This window comes from Lynx canadensis, chromosome D2 (genome assembly GCF_007474595.2).
Source record: "Lynx canadensis isolate LIC74 chromosome D2, mLynCan4.pri.v2, whole genome shotgun sequence".
Lineage (NCBI taxonomy): Eukaryota > Metazoa > Chordata > Mammalia > Carnivora > Felidae > Lynx > Lynx canadensis.
In genome coordinates, this window is record NC_044313.2 from 78,212,461 (window position 1) to 78,239,551 (window position 27,091).

Sequence of the window (27,091 nt, forward strand, 5' to 3'; positions counted from 1 at the left end):
CAAAACTAAGTTAATGTCATAATGTGACTGACCAGGAAATCACTGCATATTCAGTGCATATTCCCTAGTGAAAGGAGTTATCTTATACTATTAGCATAAAATGAGTAAAAAAAAAAATCGCAGACTGTGCACTCACATTAAACTTTTCTTTCTTTTGGGCAATGGTATGTGTGGTACTAGTTTTCTGTTTTAGCCTATACGCATTTTCTCCTTATTACAAATTTCACGTGTCATTTGCATAATTTTGAAAACTAGCATTCCTAAAATAAAAGTCAGATGTCAGTGGGCATTATTATTTGAATGTATTGTTGTACTTGGTTCCAAGTACTTGATCAATATTCGCACCGCTTCCGGGTAGTTATCTGTTTTCAAGCCCCCCTGACTGCGGGCTGCCACTTGTCACCAGCTGTCACTGTGAGTAAGCACGGGGGGGAGCGTCCCGAAAATCCCAGCAGCGCTCAGGCGGCTGGAGGAGGCCAGGCCGTATTATCATATGTCATCCAAAATGGAGTTGCTATCGAGGCTTCTGGGAAGCGTAGTTCCAGAGTGAGGCGCGCGGGGCTTTTGGGCATGCGCAATTCCACCTCCGTTTGATAGTCGCCATCTTCTGTCTCCTGCCCCAGGGCGGGATAGGACTCCGGGGCCTGCAGGTCTCCGCGGTGCGGCAGAGGGCGGGGCCTGGAACCTGCGCGGGCCGGGAGCGGTGGCCGAGCCCCTGCAGGTGTGTCGGAGGCCTCTCTGCGGGTGCGAGGCCGGGGGCGGGGGGAAGCCGGGTCTCCGCGGCCGCGACGAGTCGGAGAACTTGGAAGGCGCCGCCCCCCTCTGAGCGCCCGGCTGGCCTCCGAGGACTGGGGAGGGGGCCGGGCAGGGGGCTTGGCGGGGAAGCCCGTTGTCCACCTGCCGCCCCTCCCCAGAAGGCTGGCTCTCGACCTGCGGAGCCGGGCGGCCCGAGTTGGCCCGGGGCGCGGGAGCAGCGGGGAGGGACGCGGGGGGAACGGCTGTTGTGACGTGGACCCCGGGCCCGCCGCGTCCGCGCTGGCGTGGCTGCTGGCGTGGCTGTCGGCGCCGCGGCGGTGTCAGCCCGGGGGACCTGCGCGCGTCCGGTGCCCGCCACTTAACTGGGCGGGATGACCTGGGTACGACTCGGACATTCATCTGTAAAATAACCACACTAACTACTGGGGTTGTTTGCTGTATTAAATAGGGCCGTATATATATAAAGTTTGATAAGGACTCAATAAAGGTGAGCTGCTTTTATTATTACCGAGGTATGCTGTTCTTTTCATTCTTGGCTCATTTAATCATAATCATCATGACCATCCTTTGAATCGGCATTAACCACCTCCATTTTAATAAACAGGAGTACGAAAGGTCGGAAATTGATTGGTTTACTCAGCGTTAGCGGTGAGGGGGTGGGTAAATTCGTTTCATTTACTCTCTGGTTCATGCGGTTTCCTACAGCCTTGGGCTGTATTTAGTACAATAATTGTCCCTAAGCATAACTGTGGAGTGTAATGGACCTAACCTAGTGTTCAATTAACAAAAATTCCTGAGGTTTCCTCAGAACCCTTGTGTCAAAAGGATAATTGAGGCCCTTCCCTCATTCTCCAACCTATTTGTATTCTCAGAGGACTGTTACACATGTAAATTGAGCCCTGAATCTTACGTGTTATTGGAGAAGCTGGGAATCCTCTCCAAGCCGGAGACTACTTTCTAGAGGGGGAATGGGACACACTTTGTTAAAAAGACAAAAACTGGAATTTCATCCTTGCTCCGTGTTATTAAGGTGCTATCATAATGCCTCTGGCTGGTGTATCTGGGCTTATTATTAGGCCTTTTTGTAAGCATCAGGCCATCGGGAAGAGCTTTCTGCTATCTCAGCATTATGGCATCTAGTTACCTTTTGCTTACCTACATCAAGGGCCTGTTCTGGGATTTATGGTGTCAAATTGTTATTTTAGAAGTTAGATTTGTGTCCCTGTCATAATTCTTCGAGGCCTAATTAAATTTTACCCTTGGCCCAGCCCAGGCTTGGAGGGGACAGTGAATTCCAGGGTACTGTCGGGATTTGTGGCACTGAGTGAAAATTTACGGAATCAAAATGGTACATGAAAGTTTCAAAATTAGATCTAATCCCTCCTCACGTTAAATATAATACCACTGAAACGAAGTCACTAGGTTTGTTAATGCCAGAGACTAGCAGGGAACCAAAGTCTCCAGGTCCACTGCACCATGCTTAAGTCAAAACTGGTGTCTTAGAGAAGTGATTTTTGAGAAACTGCAATTTAGGGAGAAGAGACATGTTAATTTTTGAGAGCTCTGAAGACTTTCTAACTTCGTGGGGTTTATAATGTTAATAGGAACAATTATTATGTAACAAACACTTCTTTATCAGTGCTTTTCAACATCATTTGTAATGCCAGCATAGGGATCCACACTTTGGATATGTGTTATACATTTTGCCTAACTTGCTCTTATTGGATGTTGAAGTTTTCAATTCTTTTGTATTATTTAGTAAATGGGTACATAATTTGCAAAACAGCTAGTAGGAAAGAAATGTTTAGGTTCACTCAAAAATTTCCCAGATTCATCGAGGTTGTATCAGAGTCACCAATGGACAGGTGGGTATTCCTTTATCATGCCCCTTTCTATTCCTTCTCATGGCTCAAAGGGATATCTTCCTAGGGGTTTATGTTTGACTAAAATGTATGGAAATTTCTCACAGGTGATTCCTGAGCGGCAAGATAAGGTCTCTTAAGACTTCTGTCTTCCACCTTTCCCTGTTCTGGCTTCATAGTTTCTATCCTTTCCCAAGAGCAGCAGAAAATGAACAAGTATCAGGTGAGTCATTTATTTAGCCGTGTGTGTGTGTGTGTGTGTGTGTGGTGTGGTGTATTTTCAGTGAGTTTTATGAAAAAGAGCCCTATATTAAACTAGAAAAGTGGAAATAGTTAAAAATCACCTTCAGGGAAAATACTGTTTGAATAACACAGCAGTTCCAGAATGCAGACCCCTGGCTTCCCCAAGACCTTTTCAAAGGAGTGTATCAGGTCAGAACCTAATACTAAGATGCAAATTGCCTTTTACACTGATGGTGTAAAAGCAGTGGTGAATAGATTGCTGTTGGACATGAATGAGACAATGATAGCAGGTGACTATTCAACAGTGTACTGAACAGTAAAAAATTCACCTTCACTTAAGGACAGCCTTGATGAAACAGTAAAAGTAACTAATTTTATTACATTTTGACCCCCCGAATACCCATCTTTTTTTTTTTTTAATATTCATTTTGGAAAGAGAGAGACAGTGCAAGTGGGGGAGGGGCAGATACAGAGGAAGACACAGAATCCAAACGAAGAAGGCTCCAGGCTCTGAGCTGTCAGCACAGGGCCCAATGTGGGGCTCGAACTCGTGAACTGTGAGATCCTGACCTGAGCCAAAGTCGGACACCCAACTGAGCCACCCAGGCGCCCCCCAAACACACCCCTTTTTACTATTCAGTATGACCAAATGGGAAGTGCACATACAGTTCTTTTTGCTGCATACTGAGGAATGATGGTTGGTCATTTAGGAAAAGCACTTGTGCAACTGATTTGTGAGCTCTCCTGGCCACCTTTTTTGCTTGAAAGAGCAACTGTCAGACAAACTATAGTTATTCGGAGAAGTATTTACCATTTCCCAAAAATGGCTGAAGTGAGCCTGTCACTTCAAGGAAAATGACTCTTGGTATTTATTGCCAATGTTAAAAGTTGAGGTTTCAAGTGAAACTTAGAATTTTGGAAAACTTGTATCCTCCGCCGTGAAGCGGACAACGTCTAATATATAAGATTTTTCTGAGGAAATTGGTGGGGATACGAATAAATGTGATATATTTTCTATATGTGTCATCATTTGAGTGATATTCCTCGTGTATGTGCTCAGAGGTAAACAAGCAGTTACAAGGACAGCATGATACAGAGAAGTGAGGAACAGGGGATAAGTTGATTGGGGAACGCCGCTCTAAAAAGTAATATTTGAGGGGCGCCTGGGTGGCTCAGTCGGTTAAGCGTCCGACTTCGGCTCAGGTCATGATCTCACGGTCCGTGAGTTCGAGTCCTGAGTCAGGCTCTGTGCTCACAGCTCAGAGCCTGGATCCTGTTTCAGATTCTGTGTCTCCCTCTCTCTGACCCTCCCCGTTCATGCTCTGTCTCTCTCTGTCTCAAAAATAAACATTAAAAAAAAATTTTTTTTAAAGTAATATTTGAGAAATGTCCTAAATTAAATAAGGGAACCAAGTAGAATTCTAGGGGAAGAGCATTCTAGATAGGAAGAACAATAAATACAAGCACCTTGAGGCGTGTTCCAGAAACAGTATTCAAGACATTGAAGCTAGAGGCAACCTAGGGAAGAATAACCTAGAGGTAAAATCAAAGACGTAGAAGGGGCTAGAATATGTAGGACCTTGTGGGCTGGAGAAACACTGAATTTCAATTTTATTTTATTTTATTTTATTTTATTTTACTTTATTTTATTTATTTATTTATTTATTTATTTAAAAGTCATTCAAAACAATGTGCATAATGTATATGTAAAATTTAGGGAATATTAATGAAACACAGTTGTATCCCCTATCTGGCTTAAGAAATGACAATTACTAGTATCTTGGAAGCCCCTGTGTGTCCCACCTTAATCTCCTCTCACCATTCATTACCCAGAAAAAAATGAATGCTGAGTTCTGTGGTAACCATATCTTTGTTTTAAATTCCCAGCCCTTTGGTAAGCACTTGACATAGTCAGTCTTACATAACTCTCACAGCCCAACTTCTGACATGGTATTTCTACTGTATCATAAATTTTTTGAACAGACATTATCTTTTTTTTTTTTTAAGCTGAAGTTTTTTAAGTTTATTTATTTGAGAGAGACAGAGACAGCATGAGCAGGGGAGGGGCAGAGAGAGGGAGAGAGGGAGAATCCCAAGCAGGCCCCCAGCTTCAGTGTGGAGCCTGATGCAGGGCTTGAACCCGTGAACCGTGAGGTCATGACCTGAGCCAAAACCAAGAGTTGGCCACTTAACTGACTGAGCCACCCAGTGCCCCAAACATTTTACAGCCAGTTATTACACAGGGCTTGTTGGTATTGGATTTTTTTTAAGTTTGTTATGTATCTGAGACAGAGTGAGCAAGTAGGGAGGGGCAGGGAGAGGGAGAGAGAGAGAGAGAGAGAGAGAGAGGAGAGAAAGAAAGACAGAGAACCCCACTGTCAGCGTGGAACCTGATGTGGGGCTTGAACTCACGAACTGTGAAATCATGACCTGAGCCAGTCAGATGCTCAACCGACTGAGCCACCCAGGCACCCCCCCTATGTAGACATTATCTGTTACTAACTAAAAATCGTAGCTTTTGGGCATGATAGTGGGAGAAAGAGGCTTTGGAAAGAGGGAGAAATAATGTAGGAGGAAGCTCAAAAAAAAAAAAAACAAAAACAAAAAACCAAACTTACCTACTCTACAGTTCTGCTTCTGTCAGTTTTGAATGTGTATCTATGTGCCATTCTCCTGATCCAGAATTCACTCGACGGTGCTACAGTGTTTCCCCTGTGTTAGGCTCTGTAACTAATTGCTGAGTTGAACGGTCAGTTTGGGACAGCAGAAATGACTAGCGAGCCTTTTTGTTTTTTGAAGTAACTTTGAGTACAGTCATCACGACCAACTCTTAGAAAAGTTCATTGTCTGCAGATACTGTATTTTTTTATTTGTTCATAGCCATTTTGGTCAAATTAGATCTTTTTTATCCCTAAAGTTGTGTTGGCATGAATTTCTTCTTTGAAAACACCCTTTATAATTACTGTTTTTTTTTTTTAATTTAATGTTTATTTAAACATTTGAGAGAGAGAGGGACAGAGCCATGAGCAGCGAAGGGGCAGAGATTGGGAGACACAGAATCTGAAGCAGGCTCCAGGCTCTGAGCTGTTAACACAGATCCCGACGTAGAGCTCGAATTCACAAACTGAGATCATGACCTGAGCTGAAGTCGGCCGCTTAACCGACTGAGCCACCCAAGTGCCCTTATAATTATTGTTTTTATTCTGCTTGTTTCCTTGTTTTAGTGAGGATCTGCTGGTAGAAAATTCTCACTTTGGTTTTTCTGAAATATAAATGAACTTTTTCACTGTGTATACAACTCTGGGTTGGAAGTTCTTCTGTTTTAAAACATTGAAAGCATTCACTATATTATACTATTGAAAACTCACCTGTTAATTTGTCAGACATCTAAAGTAAATTTGTGTGTTTTGGACTAGCTATTTTTAAGATCTTATTCTAGTACGTTTGTGTGTGGATTTTTCATTATCCTAATGAGATTTGTGGTACTTCGTGTAGGTTGAGCATTTTGAGTATTATTGACTTTTAAGCTCTACTTTTGTGTTATTTTGTTTATTGCTTAGCCTGGCGACTACAGTATGCACCATTAACTTATCACCTATGTCTTCAAGTAATATTTATTCATGAACAACATAGTAACTTTCTTCAGCATAATTCAATTTACATCCTCCCACCCGTGTGGTCCTTGTCTTATATCTCACTTTTACATACAGTTTTAACCCCAAATATTTGTTATTTTTACTTTAAACGGTATTGACTTTTTAAAGTAACTTGAGTATGCATGTGTGTATGCACATAAAATACTGCTTTATGTTTATACAAATATCTGCATATACAGGTATCTGTATTCCTTCCTACAGGTCTGGGATTGGCTCTGATGTCTTTTCCCTTCAGCCGAAGCAGCTTGTTTTATCATTTCACGTAGTGCAGGAGTGACGGCGACAAATTCACTTCATTTGTCTTTCTGACAATGTCTTTATTTCCCCTTGGTTTTTGAAGGATATTTTTTTGCCAAATATAGACCTCTATGCTGAGCATTTTATTCATTTCTGCATTTATAGGATGCCTTTGTCTTCTGTTTCTGAGATGTCAGTCTCATTGTTATCTGAACATAATGTGTCTTTTTCCTCCACTTGTGCTTAAGATTTTCAGTCTTATCTTGGGGTCCCTGGGTGGCTCATTCAGTTTAGTGTCCAACTCTTGGTTTGGGTCAGGTCATGAGCTCACAGTGCATGAGTTCGAGCCCTGCATCAGGCTTTGCTGACAGCAGGGAGCCTGCTTGGGATTCTCTCTCTCTTCCCTCTCTCTCTGGCCCTCCCCCACTTGTACTCTTTCTCCCTCTCTCTCTCAAAATAAATAAATAACCTTAAAAAACAAAAGAGATTTTCCATTTTATCCTTAGTTTTTGACAGTTAGACTGTGATGTGCTTAGGTACAGTTTGTTTTGTTTTATCCCTCTGGGATGATAAAGACTTATGGTTTGTTCCTTTTTTTTTTTTTTTTAATTTTTTTTTCAACGTTTATTTATTTTTGGGACAGAGAGAGACAGAGCATGAACGGGGGAGGGGCAGAGAGAGAGGGAGACACAGAATCGGAAACAGGCTCCAGGCTCTGAGCCATCAGCCCAGAGCCCGACGCGGGGCTCGAACTCACGGACCGCGAGATCGTGACCTGGCTGAAGTCGGACGCTTAACCGACTGCGCCACCCAGGCGCCCCTGGTTGTTCCTTTTATCATTTCAGGAAATTCTTGAACACTTGCAGATATTTTCTTTGTCCCATTCTCTCTTTTTCTTCCTAAGATCTAAGATTGCAGTTACACAAATGTTAGACACCATGTACATATTGTCCTGAATATCTTCAAATGCTGTATTTAGTTTGGAGGCTATTTTAGTTTTTTAGTTTGAATATTTCGTTGAACAGAGTTTTTTTCAAGTTCATAGTTTCCTTCTGTTTTGTTAATTCTCTTCATTTCATAAGCCCACAGAATCCACTTCTGATACTGTATCTTTTAATTCTAAAAATTCCTGGGTTTTTGTTTTTTCTGCTATGACTCCCCATTCTTTCATTTCCAGTCTGTTTTTTCGTGAAGTCATTTAACATTTTATTGTAATTACTTTGAAGTCCTTATCTGCTAATCCCAACATCTAGGTTGTGTCTGCTTCAATAGGCTTCTTTGTTTTTAAGTCTGTTTACTGATTTTGAGAGAGAGAATGTGTGCATGCGTGTGAGCTGGGGAGGGGCAGAGAGAGAAGGAGAAAGAATCCCAAGCAGGCCGCACACTGTCCATGCAGAGCCTGATATGGAGCTTGATCCCATTAACCTTGAGATCATGACCTGAATGGACGCCTAACCAACTGACCCATCCAGGCGCCCCTAGGCTTCTTTTTTTAGTATGTATCAAAATTTTCTACTTTTTTGCATGTCCCCTAATTCTGTATTATGTGCTAGACATTTTATAAAGGGACAGTAGAGGTCAAAGTAAATAATAGCTCCAGAAAAAGGCACATCCCTTCATCAGTCTGGTTGCTAAACTGATCTAAGACATACTGGAGCTGACCCTGGACATTAGGGTCAGTTCACCACTGGCTTCAGATGATTTAAGGGCAGGATGCAGGCTTTCTCTTCAGCACAGCTTGGGATCTGAGCGCCACCAGGTCTCCAGTGATCTGCTGTGCAGCCTAGCCACCAGCTAGGCTATTGAGGAGTAACTGAGAAGTTCCTGCAGAGCCTTCCCCATCTGAGACCTCTCGTCCTGCCCATCGTCTCTGCCCCCAGCCATTGGAGGGTTGACACCACGTACTCAGTAGAGGGCTCGGGGGAAAACTGGTGGCTGTTTGTACTTCAGAGCATCCTTGTCTGTTATGGACCTTCCTAGTTGGTTCTAGAAACTGCTTCCCCAACTTATTATATGTGCTGCTGAAACATTCCCTGGTTCTCCAACTCAAAATAAATTGATCACCTTGAGACACTTGGGAAGTAAAAGTGCGGCAGACACTAGGCTTCTGTTTTGAATATGAAACCAGATAGTATCAAATGGCAGGCTGGCGATCACTTGCTTTGTGACTAAAGCTCTTAGCGATTCTAATACGTCACAGAAGCCCGCAAGCAAACATGAACATTTTGCGAAAAGTTGGCCTGGTTCTCTCTGTCCCCTACTAGCCCCCAAAAGTGAAAGAACTTGTGGTTTTCTTTTCTCTTCTGAGTTTTTTTCCTTTGTTCATCTTTGGATTCTTGGTTCTCTTCGAGGTTTTGGAAAACTTGTAATTTTCTAGGTTAGGGGCTTGTTCTCATGGTTAATAGTGAGATCAGCTTCTCTTTTCCTTTTCTACATTCTATTCAGAACTAGCTTCTTATCCTTATTCCTGAGATGCCAGCTCTAAGATATTTTCTGCCCTGCATTTTTTCCCTGCTTATGAAATTTGAAAATACCCTGAGAATACGAATTAAAGGCATAGGACTCATTCCAATCAATTTCTTTTTTTCTGGGATTTTGATCCCTCTAAGTCTGGTGTGTATGCCAACGTTTGATACTTTTATAGTTTTTTTAGTGCATTTTGTGGGTATTGGCTTGTGCTTTTATTAATTATAGCAAAATATACATAAAATTTACCATTTTAACCATTTTTGATTGCATAGTTCAGTAACATCAAGTACATTCACATCATGGTACAACCATCACCACCCCATCTCTGAAACTTTTTCATCTTGCAAAACTAAAACTCTACCTATTAAGCAGTAACTCCCCTTCCCCCTTCCCCTAGACACCACCAATCTATTCACCTATGAACTTGACTGTTCTAGGCATTTCATATAAGTAGAATCACACAGTATTTGCCCCTTTTAACTGGCATATTTCATTCAGCATAGCGTCATCACTGTATCATGTGACAGGATTTCCTTCCTGTTAAAGACTTTAAAATGATATTCATCTGTTTGTATTTACATTTAGTTTATGCATTCATCTTTTTTTTTTTTTTGCTATTGATGTTTTATTAAGAATCAAGATTCTATAACTTTTAATGAGTTAATGAGTTCCATCTTTACTTTTGCATCCACTTCTGATAATATTCTCAGCCGACTTCTGTGATGGAGCTGCTTCTCTACTTTTAAAAATATTTTATTTTCTTAATGTGTCTTTATTTTTGAGAGAGAGCATGAGGAGGGGCAGAGAGACACAGAATCAGAAGCAGGCTCCAGGCTCTGAGCTATCAGCACAGAGCCCAACGTACGCTCAAACTCACAGACCGTGAGATCATGACCTGAGCCAAAGTCAGATGCTTAACAGACCCAGGCACCTGCCTCTTCTCTACTTTTAGCTGTGGAGTTTGTTCTGCTTGTCTTGGTTGTTTGCTGAGTTATTCACAGTGATGTGTTACCTACTTGTATCCATGGGATGGAGCGAGCTTAGGGTCCTCCTACTCCACCATCTTCTCAGCTTCTCTGTTATGTGTTCGTCTTCATGGACACTGGGACATTTGCCCCTTGTGGCTATTGTGAATAATGCTGCTATGAATACTTGTGTACAGGTGTCTGTTTGAGTCCCTGTTCCGAGTTCTTTTGGATATATAACCAGGAGTGGAATTACTGGATCATGTGGTAATTATAGGCTTAGGTTTTTGAGGAATCGACACATATCCTCTGTAGTAGTTGCACAATTTCACATTCCCACCAGCAATGGACAGGGGCTCCAGTTTCTCGATATCCTTGTGAATACTTGGTATCTTCTGTGGTATAAAGTCGTTTTTGTTTTGTGCTGTGTTCTTATCTTCCTTATTTAACTTAACAGCAAAATTCATTCTTTTTGGGTATACATTTTAGTGAGTTTTGACACATGCATAAAGGCACAGTCATCACCACAGTGAAGATTATAGAACGGTTTCATCATCTCAAAACTTTCTTGGTCCCTCTCACCACCACTAATTCCTGGCAATCACCAGTTTATTCTTTATCCCTGTAATTTTGCCTTTTCTTGTTATGTCATATAAATTGAACCAAATGGTATATAGTTTTTTAAGACTACCAACTGGCATTTAGCATAATGCATGAGATTTAATCATGTTCCAAGTATCAGCAACTCATCCTTTTTCATTGCTAGAGACTATGGACTTGTATGTATGTATCCCATTCATTAATCTGTTCACCAGCTGACAAACATTTGGGTTTCTGGCAGTTATGAAAGGAGCTGTTACAAATATCTGTGATTAGATTTTTGTGCTTAGATTTTGTATGTTTAGATTTTCATGTATCTTGGATAGGTACCTAGGCAAGTGCTTACTTGGTCATGTTGTAAGTATTTGATTAACTTCATAAGAAACTGCCAAACCGTTTCCAGAGTAGCCGTACTGTTTTGTATTCCCACCACAAAGTGCAGAGTTCTGCTCGCTTCACATTTTTGTCCGCATTTGGTATTGTCAGTTTCTTTTTTTTTTTTTTTTTTCAAGAAAAAAAGGGATGCTGATAGGGATGTAGTGGTAGGCCATCATGGTTTTAATTTGCATTTTTCCTAATGACTAATATACTGGAAATGTTTTAATGTGCTTATTTGCCATCTATATATCTTCTCTGCCCGAATCTTTTAAATTAGGTTATTTTCTTACTGAATTTTGAGTTCTTTATATGATCAAAGCATTTTGAGAGTGCTCTGTGATTTTCAAATATTTGCTCCCTTTCTATGCCTACTCTTTCCACTCAACTATATCTTTCACAGAGCAAATTTTTCTGACTTCCAGATTTTCTTTCTAAATTTTTTGTGGTGTTGTATCTAAAGAGTTTTTGCTTAGCTCAGAGTCACGAAGACTTTTTCCTGTCTTCTAAAAATGCTGTAGTTTTACACTTTGCATTTAGGTTTATAATTCATTTTGAGTTGATTTTTGTATATAAAGTATAAGCTATTGGCTGAGGTTCACTTTTTGTATACGGATGCTCATTTATTCCAGCTCCCATTTATTGAAAAGCAAATGTATATACACTACCTTAATATATACTAGCTTGACATATATGTATTTAGAGAAAGGATTACGGATGTGTGTATACACGAGTTCATACACAATATTTTTAACTCTGCCGAAGTGCCTGTAAACAGTGACGACAGTCTAGTAGCAACAATCATACGTGGTTCACAGGTGTTGATTTCTAACTACCATCCTCCAATGAAAGGGAACTAGAATAACATGGAGAAATATTTGATTTGAGGGATGAGGTAATAGAAATTTAAAATAAGCCCATATAATTTTGTAGTGTCACAACGTATGTGCTCAGAAAGATGAGGACGTGTCAAGGGGACATGGAGCCAGCCTGAAACCTTCTCGTAGGCAAAGCTGGAACAATTGAGCGACAAAATAACACACTACTGGATTCTTTTTTTTTTTTTTTTAATTTTTTAATGTTTGTTTATTTATTTTTTTTTTAATTTTTTTTTCAACGTTTTTTTTTATTTTTGGGACAGACAGAGACAGAGCATGAACGGGGGAGGGGCAGAGAGAGAGGGAGACACAGAATCGGAAACAGGCTCCAGGCTCCAAGCTCCAAGCCATCAGCCCAGAGCCCGACGCGGGGCTCGAACTCACGGACCGCGAGATCGTGACCTGGCTGAAGTCGGACGCTTAACCGACTGCGCCACCCAGGCGCCCCTAATGTTTGTTTATTTTTGACAGAGAGAGAGAGAGAGACAGAGCATGAGTGGGGGAGGGGCAGAGAGAGAGGGACACAGAATCCAAAGCGGGCTCCAAGCCCTGAGCTGTCAGCACACAGAGCCCGACACGGGGCTCAGACTCACGAACCACGAAATCATGACCTGAGCCGAAGTCGGACACTCAACTTACTGAGCCGCCCAGACGCCCCACACACTATTGGATTCTAACGCAAAACATTAAATACTTGAAGCCATAGTGATATAAATAAATGACTGAACAAATAAGTAAGCAGGGAGAAGAGGATATTCTTTGTGAAAAATTACAATATATGTAGATAGTGCCAACTTCTACAGGTGGGGCCTACTCCCTCTTTGAGTATGTGCTGGACTTAGTAAATTTCTTTTAAAGAATACAGTGTGAAAAAGAAAAAGCTACTCTACAGTGGAGAAAACTGGCAAAAACTACCTTAACAAAGTAATCTAGGTTATCATCACCAGAGGTATTATGGACCCACACTGTATATACTTTTATACTTTATACACTTTTCAGTTTTATTTATTTAGAGAGGGTATGCGCACACATGTGAGCAGGAGAGACGGAGAGAAGGAGAGAATCCCAAGCAGACGTCCCCATACTGATATATTATGATGAGGACTCTTTGTTATTCTCCCTCAAAACCTATAATCTTCAGGGGCGCCTGGGTGGCGCAGTCGGTTGAGTGTCCGACTTCAGCCAGGTCACGATCTCGCGCTCCGCGAGTTCGAGCCCCGCGTCGGGCTCTGGGCTGATGGCTCGGAGCCTGGAGCCCGCTTCCGATTCTGTGTCTCCCTCTCTCTCTGCCCCTCCCCCGTTCGTGCTCTGTCTCTCTCTGTCCCAAAAATAAAAATAAAAAAAAAAATAAATAAAAAAAAACCCTATAATCTTCAGTTTAACCAGCACAAACCCTAAATTAAATTACTTCTGCAATTTGACATCTATTCTGGGTGTATTCCTTCATTTCCCTTAATGTCTCTAAGACTGTCTTATTTTTGTGTGTTTAATTTTTTCTAGTGTACCATTTTGATTTACTCATTTCCTTTTATCTTTCTGTTACTTTTAAAAGTTATCTTCATACTCTGGTTTCTCTTCAGATCGTATAAATGTTTCGCCTTTTAAAAGTTATCTTCTAGTGGTTACCCTGACAATTACAATTAATATCCCTAATTCCTAACAATTTGAAGTGATACAAATCTAGCTTCACTTGCATAACAGCAACTGCTGAAACAGCTCATTCTTCCCCCTTCATTTTGTTAGTGTCACATATATTCATATTTTGTGTGCCCACTAACCTAGACTTGCAGTTAATTATTTTATTCATTTGGCTTTAAACCATCCAGCACATAAAGAGGAGTTATAATAAAAGATACACTAGGGGCGCCTGGGTGGCTTAGTCCGTAAGCGTGACTTGTGAGTTCGAGCCCCGCGTCGGGCTCTGTGCCGACAGCTCAGAGCCTGGAGCCTGCTTCCGATTCTGTGTCTTCCTCTCTCAGATCTGTCTCACTCTCTCAAAAATAAACAAACATTAAAAATATATACAATAATACAGGCTTTTATATTTTTCTACGGTCACCTTTACCTGTGTTCTTCGTGTGGCCTTGAATTACCGTCTAATGTCTTTTCGTGTCAAGCTGAAGAACTCCCTTTGACATTTCCTGTAGGGCAAGCCTGCTAGTCCCTGAGCCTTTATCTTCCAATACCTTTTAACTTCTCCCGCGCTACTCAAGGGCAGTGTTGCTAGAATTCTTGTTTGGCAGGTTTTTCTCCCAGGAACTTAAAGCATCATAGTGCCTCTGGTCTCCAAGTTTCTGTTGAGGATTTAATCATAGTGAGGATCTTGCTGCTTTTAAAAGACTTTTTGTCTCTGGTTTTGACAATTTGATTATAACGTATATTGGTATGGAGCTCTTTGAGTTTTCCTTTTTGGAGTTCACTGTGCTTCCTGTGTGTACACATTTACGTCTAGCATCAAATATGGGAAGTTTCTGGCCATTATTTCTTCAAATATTATGTCTCTTTTCCTGCCTCTTCTCCTCTGGGACTCCCAGTTTGCTTCTGTTGGTATGATTAATGGTGCCCTCACAGGTCCTGTTAGGCTCTGTTCATCTTTCTTCATTCTTTGTTTCCTTCTCCTCAGACTGATTCATTTCAAATGTCTTCAGTCTTGCCTGCTCAAATCTGTTTCGATGTGTTGTATTGAATTTTATATTCCAGTTACTGTACCTTTGAATTTCATAATTTCTTTTTGGTTTCTTTTTATAACTTGTATCTTTTTGATATTACTTGTTCATACATTGTTCTCCTAGTTTCTTTCAGTTCTTTGTCAATGGTTTCCTGTAGCCCTTTGAGCATGCTTAAGAGAGTCGATTTAAATTGTTTGTCTAGTAAATCCAATATTTGCATAATCTGAGGGATGATTCCTGTCAATTTCCTTTTCTTTCCCCCTGTGAATGGGCCTACTTGTTTATGCCTTTACCTTTTGGTTAGAAGTTTTGTAATATGAATAAACATTATAATGTGCTTAACTCTGGAAAGCAGGTTGTCCCCCTCCCCACGGTTTGCTTTTGCTGCTCGCTGAAGGCTGGACTTGTTCATTTGTTTGCTCTCCAATTTTTCAAAGGCGATATTTCTTGTCAAGTGTGGTCATTGCCATTTCTGTTCCATTATCTCAGAGGTCAGCCGGTGATGTGACAGAGATTTCCTTAAACTTCTGGAACCAAAAAGAAAAATCAAATACTCACTCGATATTTACATAGTGGCTCTGCACTGGGGCACTCCTTCTCCATTTAACCATGCTGTCTACCCTTTTGCCTTACCCTCCACCTCTTTTGAAGAGCCCTAAGATTAGCCAGAGATGGATGTCAGCCCAGTGTCCTCTCTAGTGTTGTCTGAGCCTGTCCAGCCCTGGGCATGCACATTGCTCTCTGGAGTCCCTGGTTTATGCACTGTAGTCTGTGCAGGCCCTTTTTCTCCCTACTGTCTTCCTCCTCAGCTTCCACCTTCCCGGGCCTCTGGAGTTGTCTCTGCTTTTCCCAGCACCGTGCCACAGACCGTACATGTCGTGACGTAGTTTTCATTGAGTCTGGCCCAGGGTGCCAGTCCAGACCTAGAAGGGCAAAAGGCAGGCAAGCCTCTGCACTCACCCACCAGGAAACCACTAGACAGATCAATACACTTAGCAGTTTTTGAACACAAAATCTGTTGTCTCACCCTGTCAATCTGCACCAGGAACACAGGCACTGTCCCTACTGCCCTTGCTACCCTGGAGAGGGGGTTGGTAGGTGGGCAAGCAGAAATGCCAGTGCTTTCTTCATGGTTAGCATCCTCTTTCTTAGGTACCTCGCTAGTTGCTCTAAGCTTTTCATTTGTTTTTAGAATTAGATTCTAGAGTTCTGAAAAAGTTGGTTTTGTCAGTTTTTGCCAGCTTAATAATGGTTGCCTCGGTTGGAGGGAACAATTTTTGAAGCTCTCTACCATCACTCACATCGAAAGGTTTTTTAACTACAAGAGCAATTTACTGAATAAATACATAGGACTATTCAGCTCTAGGTATTTCTAAGTGAGATTTAATATTTTCTTTCCAGGAATTGGTCCATTCCATCTAAGTTGTCAAATTTATAAACTTAGAATTGTTCACAGTATTCTTTATTATTGTTTTAACATTTGCAAGGCCTATAGGAATTGTCACCCTTTTCATTTCTGATATTGTTAACTTGTTTTGTTTTCTTCATCATTCTGGATATAATTTTATCAGTTTTCTTGATCATTCAGAGAACTTTTTTTGTTTTCCAGTAACACTAAACAAAAGTGCTCAAATATTATTTCCAAATATTTGGCACTTTCCTACATAATTTTGTTATTGATTTCTAAGTTTAAATCAGCTGTGGGCAGAGAATATTCTATATGATTTCAGTTATTTTCAGATTTGTCTTCTGGTCAGAAAATGATCTTGTCAGTATTCCATGAAAAGATGTGAGCACGTTGTTAACATGCTCATCAGTATCTAGAAAGGACAGTGTGATTGTTTAGTATGCGCAACAGTCTGTTCCTTTTCATGGCCTCCGAATGCAGTCCGTTTTAACTCCCCACAGCTTCCTACTATGGCTGTCCCAGAAAGAAGTTCTTAGTGACCTCATATCCGTTAGCTGTCATTTCTGGCTTACCACGTGCTTTTCCTTCTTGTTTCCTTTTCAGTGTATCCAAGTACTTTGGAGAATACTTGCACAGTTCGTATGCTTTTAGTATCCTTATGTTTACAAAAACATCTGTTTTTAAAAAGCCTGAGAGAGAGTGAGTGAGCATGAGCAGGGGGAGGGCAAAGAGAGAGAGGGAGAGGAGAATCCCAAGCAGGTTCCACACAAAGATACACACAGAGATACATACGAGCCCCAAGATACAGGGCTGACTCACAAACCATGAGATCATGACCTGAGGCAAAATCAACAGTCAGAAGCTTAACCGACCTAGCCACCAGGTGCCCAAGAAGACATCTTTTTTAAAATTTATCCTTGATTGAAAATCTGGCAAGAGGGGCGCCTGGGTGGCGCAGTCGGTTAAGCGTCCAACTTCAGCCAGGTCACGATCTCGCGGTCCGGGAGTTCGAGCCCCGCGTCGGGCTCTGGGCTGATGGCTCAGAGCCTGGAGCCTGTTTCCGATTCTGTGTCTCCCTCTCTCTCTGCCCCTCCCCCGTTCATGCTCTGTCTCTCTCTGTCCCAAAAATAAATAAACGTTGAAAAAAAAAAAAAAAAAAAAAGAAAAGAAAATCTGGCAAGGCATGGGATTTTAGAGTCAAAACGTTTTTCATTAGATCTTTGTGGGTGTTCCTTCTTTGTCTTGCAGCATTTGGCTCCGCATATGAAAAGTCACATGTCCATTTTATTATCTTAGGTATTCTCTTAATTGCCGAAGTGGTATTGCTATAAGAAAACAGTACTTGTAAGTATTTCATCACAGGTGTTGCCTTGTAAAGCAAAACAAAACAAAAACAAAAACCCTTTTGTATTACAAGGGAATACAGTGTGTATAACCCCATTTTGTGTTTCTCTTTCTGGCTGCTGTGTTCCCACACTTAGAGCCAGTGTCTTCCTCTGCTTTATGTGGTCAGTTCATTTCACCAGTTCTTGTCTTCAACTGAATGCTCTTTAAAAAGGGGGTGAGGACAAGGAATCCTAGAAGCTTGACTCTGATCAGTTTCCCTGCCAAATCCATTGTTCTGTCCTTATCAAACTCTAGGCCTTTGTTTTCCCGAGCTGTTAGGATGTGCTTCCAAAAGCTGGTTTCTCTGAAGAATTTTAAGTCTTCCCAAAATTTCTCCAATCATCGTGCTTAATGATTACAGCTTTCACTCCCTTGCTGTGCTCTTACCCAATTACTCTACCTTGGATGTTTACATTTGGCTTCACAGTAGGACTGCCCATTTGTTGTGAATCTGTCTGTCTTTGGTCTCTGAGCACTCTCCTCCTGGCCTGCTCTTCTATTTAGAGAAGTTCCGTCAGGCTTCGGTCTTGGCCTAGTTTCTCCTACCATCATCTTGAAAATTCCTATTTCCACAGACTTCTTTTTCTTTTTTCTTTGGACTCTTCCAGAACCCTGCTAAACATATATGACAATATTATTTGTGGAAATTCACTTACATGCCAAAATGGACAGTTCCAGCTGTATGTTCAACAGTCACTTCACAGTGTGAACAAAATTCAACTCATTGCCTCTTTCTGCCCAATTGATTCTTTTTCTCATTTTCTCAATTTCTTTTATAGAATAATGTTAGCTGGCAAAATACAAACATCTCCACACCCCACAACCTGCTGTATAGCTAGGAGGCAGGACACTTCAGTTTATGTATAAGTTGGGAGATCACTGTCAAGAGCAGAAGCAGCTGGGAGCTCCCCCCAGAGCAGGAAGTCAGGAGGGGGTTGATGGAAGACAAAGGATGGTGAGGTCACAGTTGTAAAGGAACAGAAGATCAAGTGGACTCTGCCACAAGCAGAGGCGCTCACCCTGATCGGGGAAAGATGGGGGAAAGTCTGGAATCGTGGGGTCCAAGTACTGGCACCGGGATTAAAAAAGAAGGGACTCAGAATGTGTGCAGGAACATCAGCAACTCAGAGGAAAAGAAATAGAATTCCTTGTGTGCCCGTACTGAAAGCACATAAGAAAACAAGCAGCTGAAATCAGGTGCCCTAAAAACAAAACAAAACAAAACAAAAAACACTACACAGAATCTAAAGATACCTCCCCCAGTAGTGCTTTCTTCAAGAATGTGAACATATGGGGCTCCTGGGTGGTTCAGTCGGTTAGGTGGCCGACTTCGGCTCAGGTCATGATCTCGCGGTCTGTGAGTTCAAGCCCCGCGTCGGGCTCTGTGCTTACAGCTCAGAGCCTAGAGCCTGTTTCAGATTCTGTGTCTCCCTCTCGCTGACCCTCGCCCGTTCATGCTCTGTCTCTGTCTCAAAAATAAATAAACGTTAAAAAAAAAAAAATGTGAACATACTATGCCAATAGAGACATTTTTGAACTAAGTAACACTTTCACCCTCCCCAACATAAAATAAGCTTTTATCTTCATTTGATCATGAGCCAAAAATTACTCAACATGTATACAATGCTAATACAAGAAAAATTGGAATGTGTGAACTGACATTTTTTCAGCTGACGTCAGTACTCCTCCCCCAAACACACACAAAGTAGAGGAGACAGCCTTCCAATATTACGTGTTTCAGACAGGAAAGAACCTGAACCCCAGAGATTAAAGCCTCAGAACAGAAATGGAAAAACAAGTAGATATAAAATGCAAGCAAATTAACTCAGGAAAGAAATGGTAGAACAGCACATCATCTCAGAATAGAAGATTAAATTTCAGGGCACCTTGGGGAGAAGATGAATGAACGCCTGATAAATGATACACAGGAGAAATGGAAAAGAGACCCCAGGGAGTGGGAGGGGGAAGAATTAACTGGAAGAGAAAGACAGGGTAACAGAAGTAGAAGCTGAAGTAGGATCCGTCAGTAACAAAATCTCAAACTAATATTTAATCAGAGGAAACTTTCCATAAAGAAAAGGAAAACTGAATTACATACTGAAAAGACTCTCTGTGCCAGAGAGAACTGACCCAGAATGGTAAACACCAAGAGAGAGTCTAGTAAAACTATTAGACCTAAAAGCAGAGGGAAAAAAAAGAGTCCTCTAGGCCACAAAGAACAAAGTCTACATCTCTTGGCAAGGAAAGAAAATAAAATTGACAGAACTCTTTTCTTTTTGAATGGACATAATTCTTATTAGCAACTTATATGTAAAAGAATAGGATGGTGTTTTCAGGAAAGAAATGTGAAGCAAGAATTTATATCCAATGAAGAAGTTCCTCAAATTTTCACATTTCAGGTTTTATGAAATATAAGCAATGATTGGAAGAAATTTCATAGCCCTAAATAGTCCTGTCAATAAAAGTGAGAGAATGAAAATAATTAGCATTATAGTTCTAGCCATTATCAAACTATAGAGGTACTATGGGAAGTAACCTCCCCTTCTCTCAATAATTAATTTCCAAGGAAGTTATTTCTTACCCACTGCTGCTTTTTTTTTCATGTTTATTTTTGAAAGAGAAAGAGTGTGAGCAGGGGAGGGGCAGAGAAGAGAGGGAGACATAGAATCTGAAGCAGGCTCAGGCTCTGAGCTGACAGCACAGAGCCGGATGCAGGGCTTGAACCCACCAGCCGTGAGATCATGACCTGAGCCGAAGTCCGATGCTTCACCGACAGCCACCCAGGTGCCCCCACTGCTGCTACTTTAAATGTATGAATTAAGTAATACCTCCATTTTCTGATGTGCTGCTACTTTAAATGTTTATTGCTCATGTATGCCTCTTAATTTTGTAACACTCCATATTTCTGATGTGCTCTTGCCTCTTCTTTAGTGTTTTTTTAACTTCAAAAAAGCACGAGTGGAGGAGGGGCAGAGAGAGAGAGATGGAGAGAGAGAATCCCAAGCAGGCCTACGCGGGGCAGGGCTCGATCTCACAAACCAGATGATGACCTGAGCCGAAATCTAGAGTTGGTCACTTAACCGACTGAGGCACCTGGGTGCCCCTTTAGTGTTTTCTTCTAAGCTACCAGTCTACTCCTGTAGCTCTGCTTACTACCCACATGTATCACTTCAGTAGCTCCGTTATCTATACTCGCATCTACAAAGTGAAGGGGTGAACACCCCAAAAACATGTAAGACAATCCACATAGTATAAAATACTAGAATTAGTTTTTTAATTATAAATAGAAATAAAACTTGCCAATTTTTAATAAACAGATTATTACAAATATAAATTAATAAGCAGGTACCAATTCAGTGGGTATGCAAAATACATTTTAATGGTCCAGAGACACATTCAGAATTATTCCATATTCTGTCACCGGACCGGACTGTATTACCTTCTAACTAATCTTTGTCCAACACCCTATTCTCGTATCAGACTGTCTTCTTTGTAATTTTCCTCAACTTGCCATTTTTCACGCATCCATCCATGTCTTTGTCAATTCTGTCTTCTTTGCTCCCAAAGTTTCCATTAGTCAGCTTAACCAAGAAAATCTAACTTGATAATACAAAATTCAAGTAACCACTCCCTCTTGTGACCATTTTATATCTCGTACATGTTTCTGTCAGAGCACCTGCCATGTGTATTGCATTTGAGTATTTACGCCTCTGCCTCCTTGTCAGACTGTGTGTTCCTTCACAGCAGGAACAGTTGCTTTCATTCATCTACGTATCTCCTGGCAGGATTCCAGGCATGGAGCGGTAGCTCAGCAAATAGAGTGAGCAGATATTTCATCTATGTACAGAGTAGCCATGCATCCAGCTTTCTAGAGTAAACCTGATGGCACATTAAGAGCTAGTTCACAAGTGGTTTTTTCATGGTACTCCACTCTGAATACTTCAGTTTCAACCAAAATATGTTGTTACAGGGACCTGTAACATTCAAGGATGTTATTGTGGAATTCACCCGGGAGGAGTGGCAGTTACTGGACGCTGCTCAGAGGACCCTGTACAAGGAAGTGATGCGGGAGAACTACGGTCACCTAGTCTCAGTGGGTGAGGAAAACTTCCCCGTGTGGAACTGCCAGTAGTTCGCATTTCCTTTCCCAGTGGCTGCAACACGTAAGGTCCCTGTAGGGCTGCGCCATACTGGCTTTGTTTCAGGGGTCAAATGTGATGAGGCCATTTCGGGCACCAGAAAGAATGCGTGTCCCCACCCTCGCCGGTGAAAGAATCTAAATTTGCCGAGCCAAAGTAGGACTTCAGTGTTCTCAAACTGTACTTCCTCATCCTTCACAGGCCCTAAATCCCAAGTAAACCGTGTTTTCTTCTCCATTCATAGGTTACTGTGTGAATAAGCCAAATGCAGTCTTCAAGCTGAAGCAAGGAAAAGAACCGTGGATACTGGAGGTGGAATTTCCACGTCGGAACTACCCAGGTGAGAGAGAAATTAGAACCCTTGTCGCTAGTGAGGTGGTTGGTGCCTTTTGCCTTCTGAAATATGTTTCAGGAATCTCTTTTTTAAATGCCCTATACATCTGGGAATGACTGAGGGCACTTGGTCTGCATATGCAAGCAACATAAATCGCACCTCCAGTTTTCATTCTTTCCACATAAATTCGTCCTTTGCCAGACTTTGTAAAATAGATTTACTTTTCTTTCCTATATACAAAACTAATTCCTGCCTAACCTTGTCTTAGATGTTTGTCTTTTTTTCTGGAATTCCCATTATTCCAGTACCTGGGAATTAAGTGGGAATTCTAGAACACTATAATCTTAAAGTATTAAATCTTAACAATTCTTTTTTTTTTAAGTTTATTATTTGAGAGAGAGACAGAGAATGCGTGTACACATGAGCAAGGGAGGGGCAGAGAGGAGGAGAGAGAAATCTAAGCAGGCCCCGCGCTGTCAGCACAGAGCCCAATGTGGGGCTCAATCTCACAAACTGTGATATCATGACCTGAGCTGAAATTAAGAGTTAGATGCTTAACCAATGGAACCACCCAGGCACCCCTAAAGTGTTAGATCTTAAATCTGACCATAAATTTTTCTTTGAATGCCATTTCCCACCTTTTATTAACAATGAAATGTGCCTCAGTTATTTTCAGCACCAGTTTATTAACTTCCTATTCTCTCTTTAAACTCTGAAATTAGGTTACAAGTCATTATGCCTTTCATCAGTTATATTATTTCAGAGTTGATACTTCCTTTTAGATGGTGTTTGTCTTTCACACAGGTACTGATTATCCCTCCTAAAATCTGCACCTTATTTGGAGTGTTAGAACACTAAGATAAAAAAACAAAAACAGAAAACCCGCTAAGATGATCTCACTCTGCTCCTTAAATGCTTTTCCTGTACTTGTGAGCTTCTGCGTTGCCAGGACTAGGAACAATGCCTGGTATTTCTTAGTTGTTCACTAGATGTTTGTGGAAATATTCAATCTGAACTCACAAGAGACAGACCCTTTCTTCTGCTCTGTGCCTTTCACAGTCACTCCTGCAAGGGCTCATCCTTTCTTAAGACCAAAGACACACAGGCTCTTGTTTCCTGTGCATCTCACTTAGCCTTGCACATGTCCCCGTCACGTTAACTTCTTACATCTTCCCTGCAAAGGCCATGAAATTCCTACCCCAAGCCCCTGCTCTTTATCTTTCGCTTCCTTTCAGGCCTTTAAAGAGGAGTAAATCTAAAGGTCAGTAAAGGTTCCAGGATCATGTTCAATAATTCATCCTTAAAGATCATGTAGTAAATTGAAGCAGAAATGTCGAAACTAAGACAGGAATGCAGTGGAAGACTGGCATTGGGTCGTGGTAACGCTACTTTGGAGATGCAGTATTTTTTGGTGGTCAGGCTTGAAAACGTCCGTGCTACAAATGGAAACTCATCCTGTTGTACGATGGCTTGCACACTGCTGTTTAATCATCTTTCCTTTGGGATGTATGTGTTCCTGGGTCTTCTGTCCCGGTGAAAATTACGCCAGTGAGACGGAGAGAGCCCGGAGTGTGGAACTGTTCCTCCACACACGTTGTGATGTAGTCACTGTAGGGACTAGACTAGGCATCTAGACTGTCGTGTGTGGGTACAGAGGAAATAAAGTAGAAGTTTATAGTCACTAATGAACAGTAAATTACATTCTGGCTGACAAAGGCTTAGCTTTGCATCCAATTTCATCTTTCCCCAATATTTCCAGTGGACACAGTCGTCTACTAATTTTTCTTTTCACCCTACTTACTGTTCATTGTCTGTAATGGGCTTACCGCATTCTGAGTCCCAGATTCTTGTGCAGCACTCTGAATGTCTTTTGTTCTCTGCTCCCCGTTCTTTTTCTTTGTCCTTAACTTTTTCTCCAGGTTTTTAAAATGTTTGTAAAGTGTCAGAGTACTTGGGTTTATAATGACATTTCTTCCCTTGTCTGCTCCAACCGTCTTTAGTGTTTATATTTTTTCTAAACCAAAAGCATAGAGGAAATTTGCATATAAGAATTCCTTTATTTGGGGAGATTGCCCTGAAGCCTAAGAATCAGCCCTACAACCATAATAATATGTTAAGATTTAAATGGTATTAAATTTTGAATTCCTTTGTAGAAGACCTTTGGAAGATTCATGACTTAGGAGCAAGATCCCAGGGAAGCCAAGCTGAAAATTCAAGGCAAGTTTAAGATTTTGATTTTAAGATGAAAAGACTTGTAAAAAAAAAAAAAAAGTGTTGATGGGAGTACTGGAAGTGGGAAGGCACTCACTAGTTCATACTAAACGTGAGAAAACTAAAACACTGGAGTGAATTCCAAAGAATTCACTTTCCAAATGGGAAAGCCCTCTTCCCCAGTGGAGATCTTCTGTAGGACCAGGAGATTCAAACTTTGAAGCAGTCTTTCATTTCTTCAATTGCACAGGAAGGGAGGCTTTGTTAACCAAAGCAGATCTCAGGCAATTAAGAGACTGCATACAATGCAAAGGAAGGTTCCTGCTACTTAATGTTAAACCACAGTGTGTGTCAGAACATTCATAGTAGAGAAACCATGAATCGAATCAGTATGGGAACATCTCTAGAAATGGGTTCTCAGCTAGAGTACCTTATGTATTACTGACTTTGGGAATTTCTCTCTAGGAATGGAGAACTCACAAAACACCAGCAAACTCCTGCCAGAGAGAAAATCTATAAATGTAGTGAATGTGGAAAGTCCTTCTGCCAGAAGTCTATCCTCCTAATACATCAGCATACTCACTCAAAGGACAAACCCAGGGAATGTGGGACATCGGTCCCTAGGAATGGAGACCTCACAAGACAACAGAAAGGTCAAGCCAGAGAGAAAACCTATGAATGTAAAGAATGTACGAAAACCTTCTACCACCTGTCCTCTCTTAGTAGACACTTGAGAACTCATGCAGGGGAGAAACCCTACGAATGCAATCAGTGTGAGAAATCCTTCTACCAGAAGCCACACCTTGTGGAACATCAGAAAACACACACAGGAGAGAAACCCTATGAGTGTAACGAGTGTGGGAAGTTCTTCTATGTTAAGGCATACCTCATGGTACATCAGAAAACACACACGGGGGAGAAGCCGTATGAATGTAATGAATGTAGGAAATCCTTTTCCCAGAAATCACACCTCACGGTACATCAGAGGACACACACAGGGGAGAAACCCTATAAATGTAAGGAATGTGGGAAATTCTTTTCTAGAAATTCACACCTCAAAACTCATCAGAGAACTCACACAGGAGAGAAACCCTATGAATGTAAGGAGTGTGGGAAGTGTTTCTACCAGAAGTCAGCCCTCACAGTGCACCAGCGAACTCACACAGGGGAGAAGCCCTTTGAATGTAATAAATGTGGAAAAAACTTTTACTATAAATCAGACCTCACTAAACACCAGAGAAAACACACAGGGGAGAAGCCTTATGAATGTCAAGAATGCGGTAAATCCTTCTCTGTGAATTCAGTCCTCAGATTACATCAAAGGACTCACACAGGAGAGAAACCCTATGAATGTAAAGAGTGTGGGAAATCCTTCTCTCAGAAGTCACATTTTATCATACATCAGAGAAAACACACAGGGGAGAAACCCTATGAATGTCAGGAGTGTAGGAAAACTTTTATCCAGAAATCAAAACTCACTGCCCATCAGAAGACACACACAGAGGAAAAAAGCTTATAAACAGCATGAATTGGGAACTTTTTTCTGAGTTCATCCATGAGAATAATCAGATAATTCACACAAGACCAAAAAACTTAGGAATATCATCTATATGGGAACGTTTTAGTCATAAGAGTTTTTCTTGACAGCAGATACACAAAAATTCTTTGAATCTAGAAGAAATTTTTACCGTATGTTAGACTTTAGTGTCAGACACTCTACAAATTGTAAAGCGTGAGAGAGACCATTCTTTTAGAAGTCACAGTATACTGTACAACACAAATCACATGAGAGAAGAACAAATAAAACGAAAGAAGGTCAGGAACTTTCTGGTCAGGGCAGCCATCACTAGATATCCCAAAGCTCACGTGAATGAGAGCCTCTTATCCGTGTCCATCCTGAGCTTCAGAAATACTTTACAGGTGGACTCCCAACGCTCAAAGGGGTGACTAGACATCGAAACAGATCCAGAAGCCCTTCTTGAGAAGTGACGTCTCTGTGACCTTCAGATGAGCGATGCCAGGATAGAACCATCGCAGACATCTCAAATACGACAGTTTCCTGACAAAAACTCAGTATCTGTATTGGGTGAGGGTGACAGTTACGCCAGAAGTCATGTTGCAGCGACTGGATGGTGAGGGTTGGGTTATTTTTTTCTTTGAAGAAACCTGCAAATGTCTAGATAGATAGATAGATGAAGCTTTTTAAAAAGCACAAACCCATTGAGAAGCCAGGTGACATCCTTAAACACACGTGAAAAGTCCTTGAGTGGAGCTGACGTGTGTCCGCGTGCTGCTAGGCCGATCACAGATGTCTGTGTGTACACGGATCCCATCCGTAAGTGTACACAGGAAAATCCGTAACCTCAGCTCCGCAGCTCTCACGTGCGTGAGGAGATCCCACGTCAACCCTCAGCATCGACTCCTGTTGTTCCAGTGTGTATTTTAAGTGTACTGTTCTTTTAAAATTTAATGCATCTCTATTTCCTGGCATTTTTAAGTGAATTCAGGTGTTCCTGAACTGATCCTTCAGAAAGAAGCTAAAAGTCTTTTTGTAAAATTCTCCAGCTGTCTCGTGGTCAGCCAAATTTTGCATTAGGGACACATTTATTCCTAAGAAAAGACTGAGTTTATTTTATTTTATTTTTTTTAATTTTTTTTTCAACGTTTCTTTATTTTTGGGACAGAGAGAGACAGAGCATGAACGGGGGAGGGGGCAGAGAGAGAGGGAGACACAGAATCGGAAACAGGCTCCAGGCTCTGAGCCATCAGCCCAGAGCCCGACGCGGGGCTCGAACTCCCGGACCGCGAGATCGTGACCTGGCTGAAGTCGGACGCTTAACCGACTGCGCCACCCAGGCGCCCCAGACTGAGTTTATTTTTAAAAACAGCTGATGAAAACAGTC

At 41.5% G+C, this 27,091-nt stretch overlaps 1 protein-coding gene across 3 annotated transcripts; it reads left to right on the plus strand.

Moving 5' to 3' along the window:
- Nucleotides 1-608: 608 nt before the first annotated feature.
- On the plus strand, nucleotides 609-26,889 carry ZNF25 (zinc finger protein 25). Of its 3 annotated transcripts, none has more exons than XM_030335427.1 (6): nucleotides 609-2,621; nucleotides 2,726-2,841; nucleotides 21,475-21,601; nucleotides 21,888-21,983; nucleotides 24,131-24,194; nucleotides 24,654-26,889. In XM_030335427.1, the coding sequence occupies exons 2-6, from the start codon at nucleotides 2,827-2,829 to the stop codon at nucleotides 25,705-25,707; spliced, it is 1,356 nt and encodes a 451-aa protein (XP_030191287.1). In that variant the 5' UTR covers nucleotides 609-2,621; nucleotides 2,726-2,826; the 3' UTR covers nucleotides 25,708-26,889. The 3 variants fall into 3 exon arrangements, with proteins under 3 accessions (XP_030191287.1, XP_030191286.1, XP_030191285.1); XM_030335426.1 differs by having other exon boundaries at nucleotides 609-721; XM_030335425.1 differs by lacking the exons at nucleotides 609-2,621; nucleotides 2,726-2,841 and having other exon boundaries at nucleotides 20,534-21,601.
- Nucleotides 26,890-27,091: the final 202 nt, after the last annotated feature.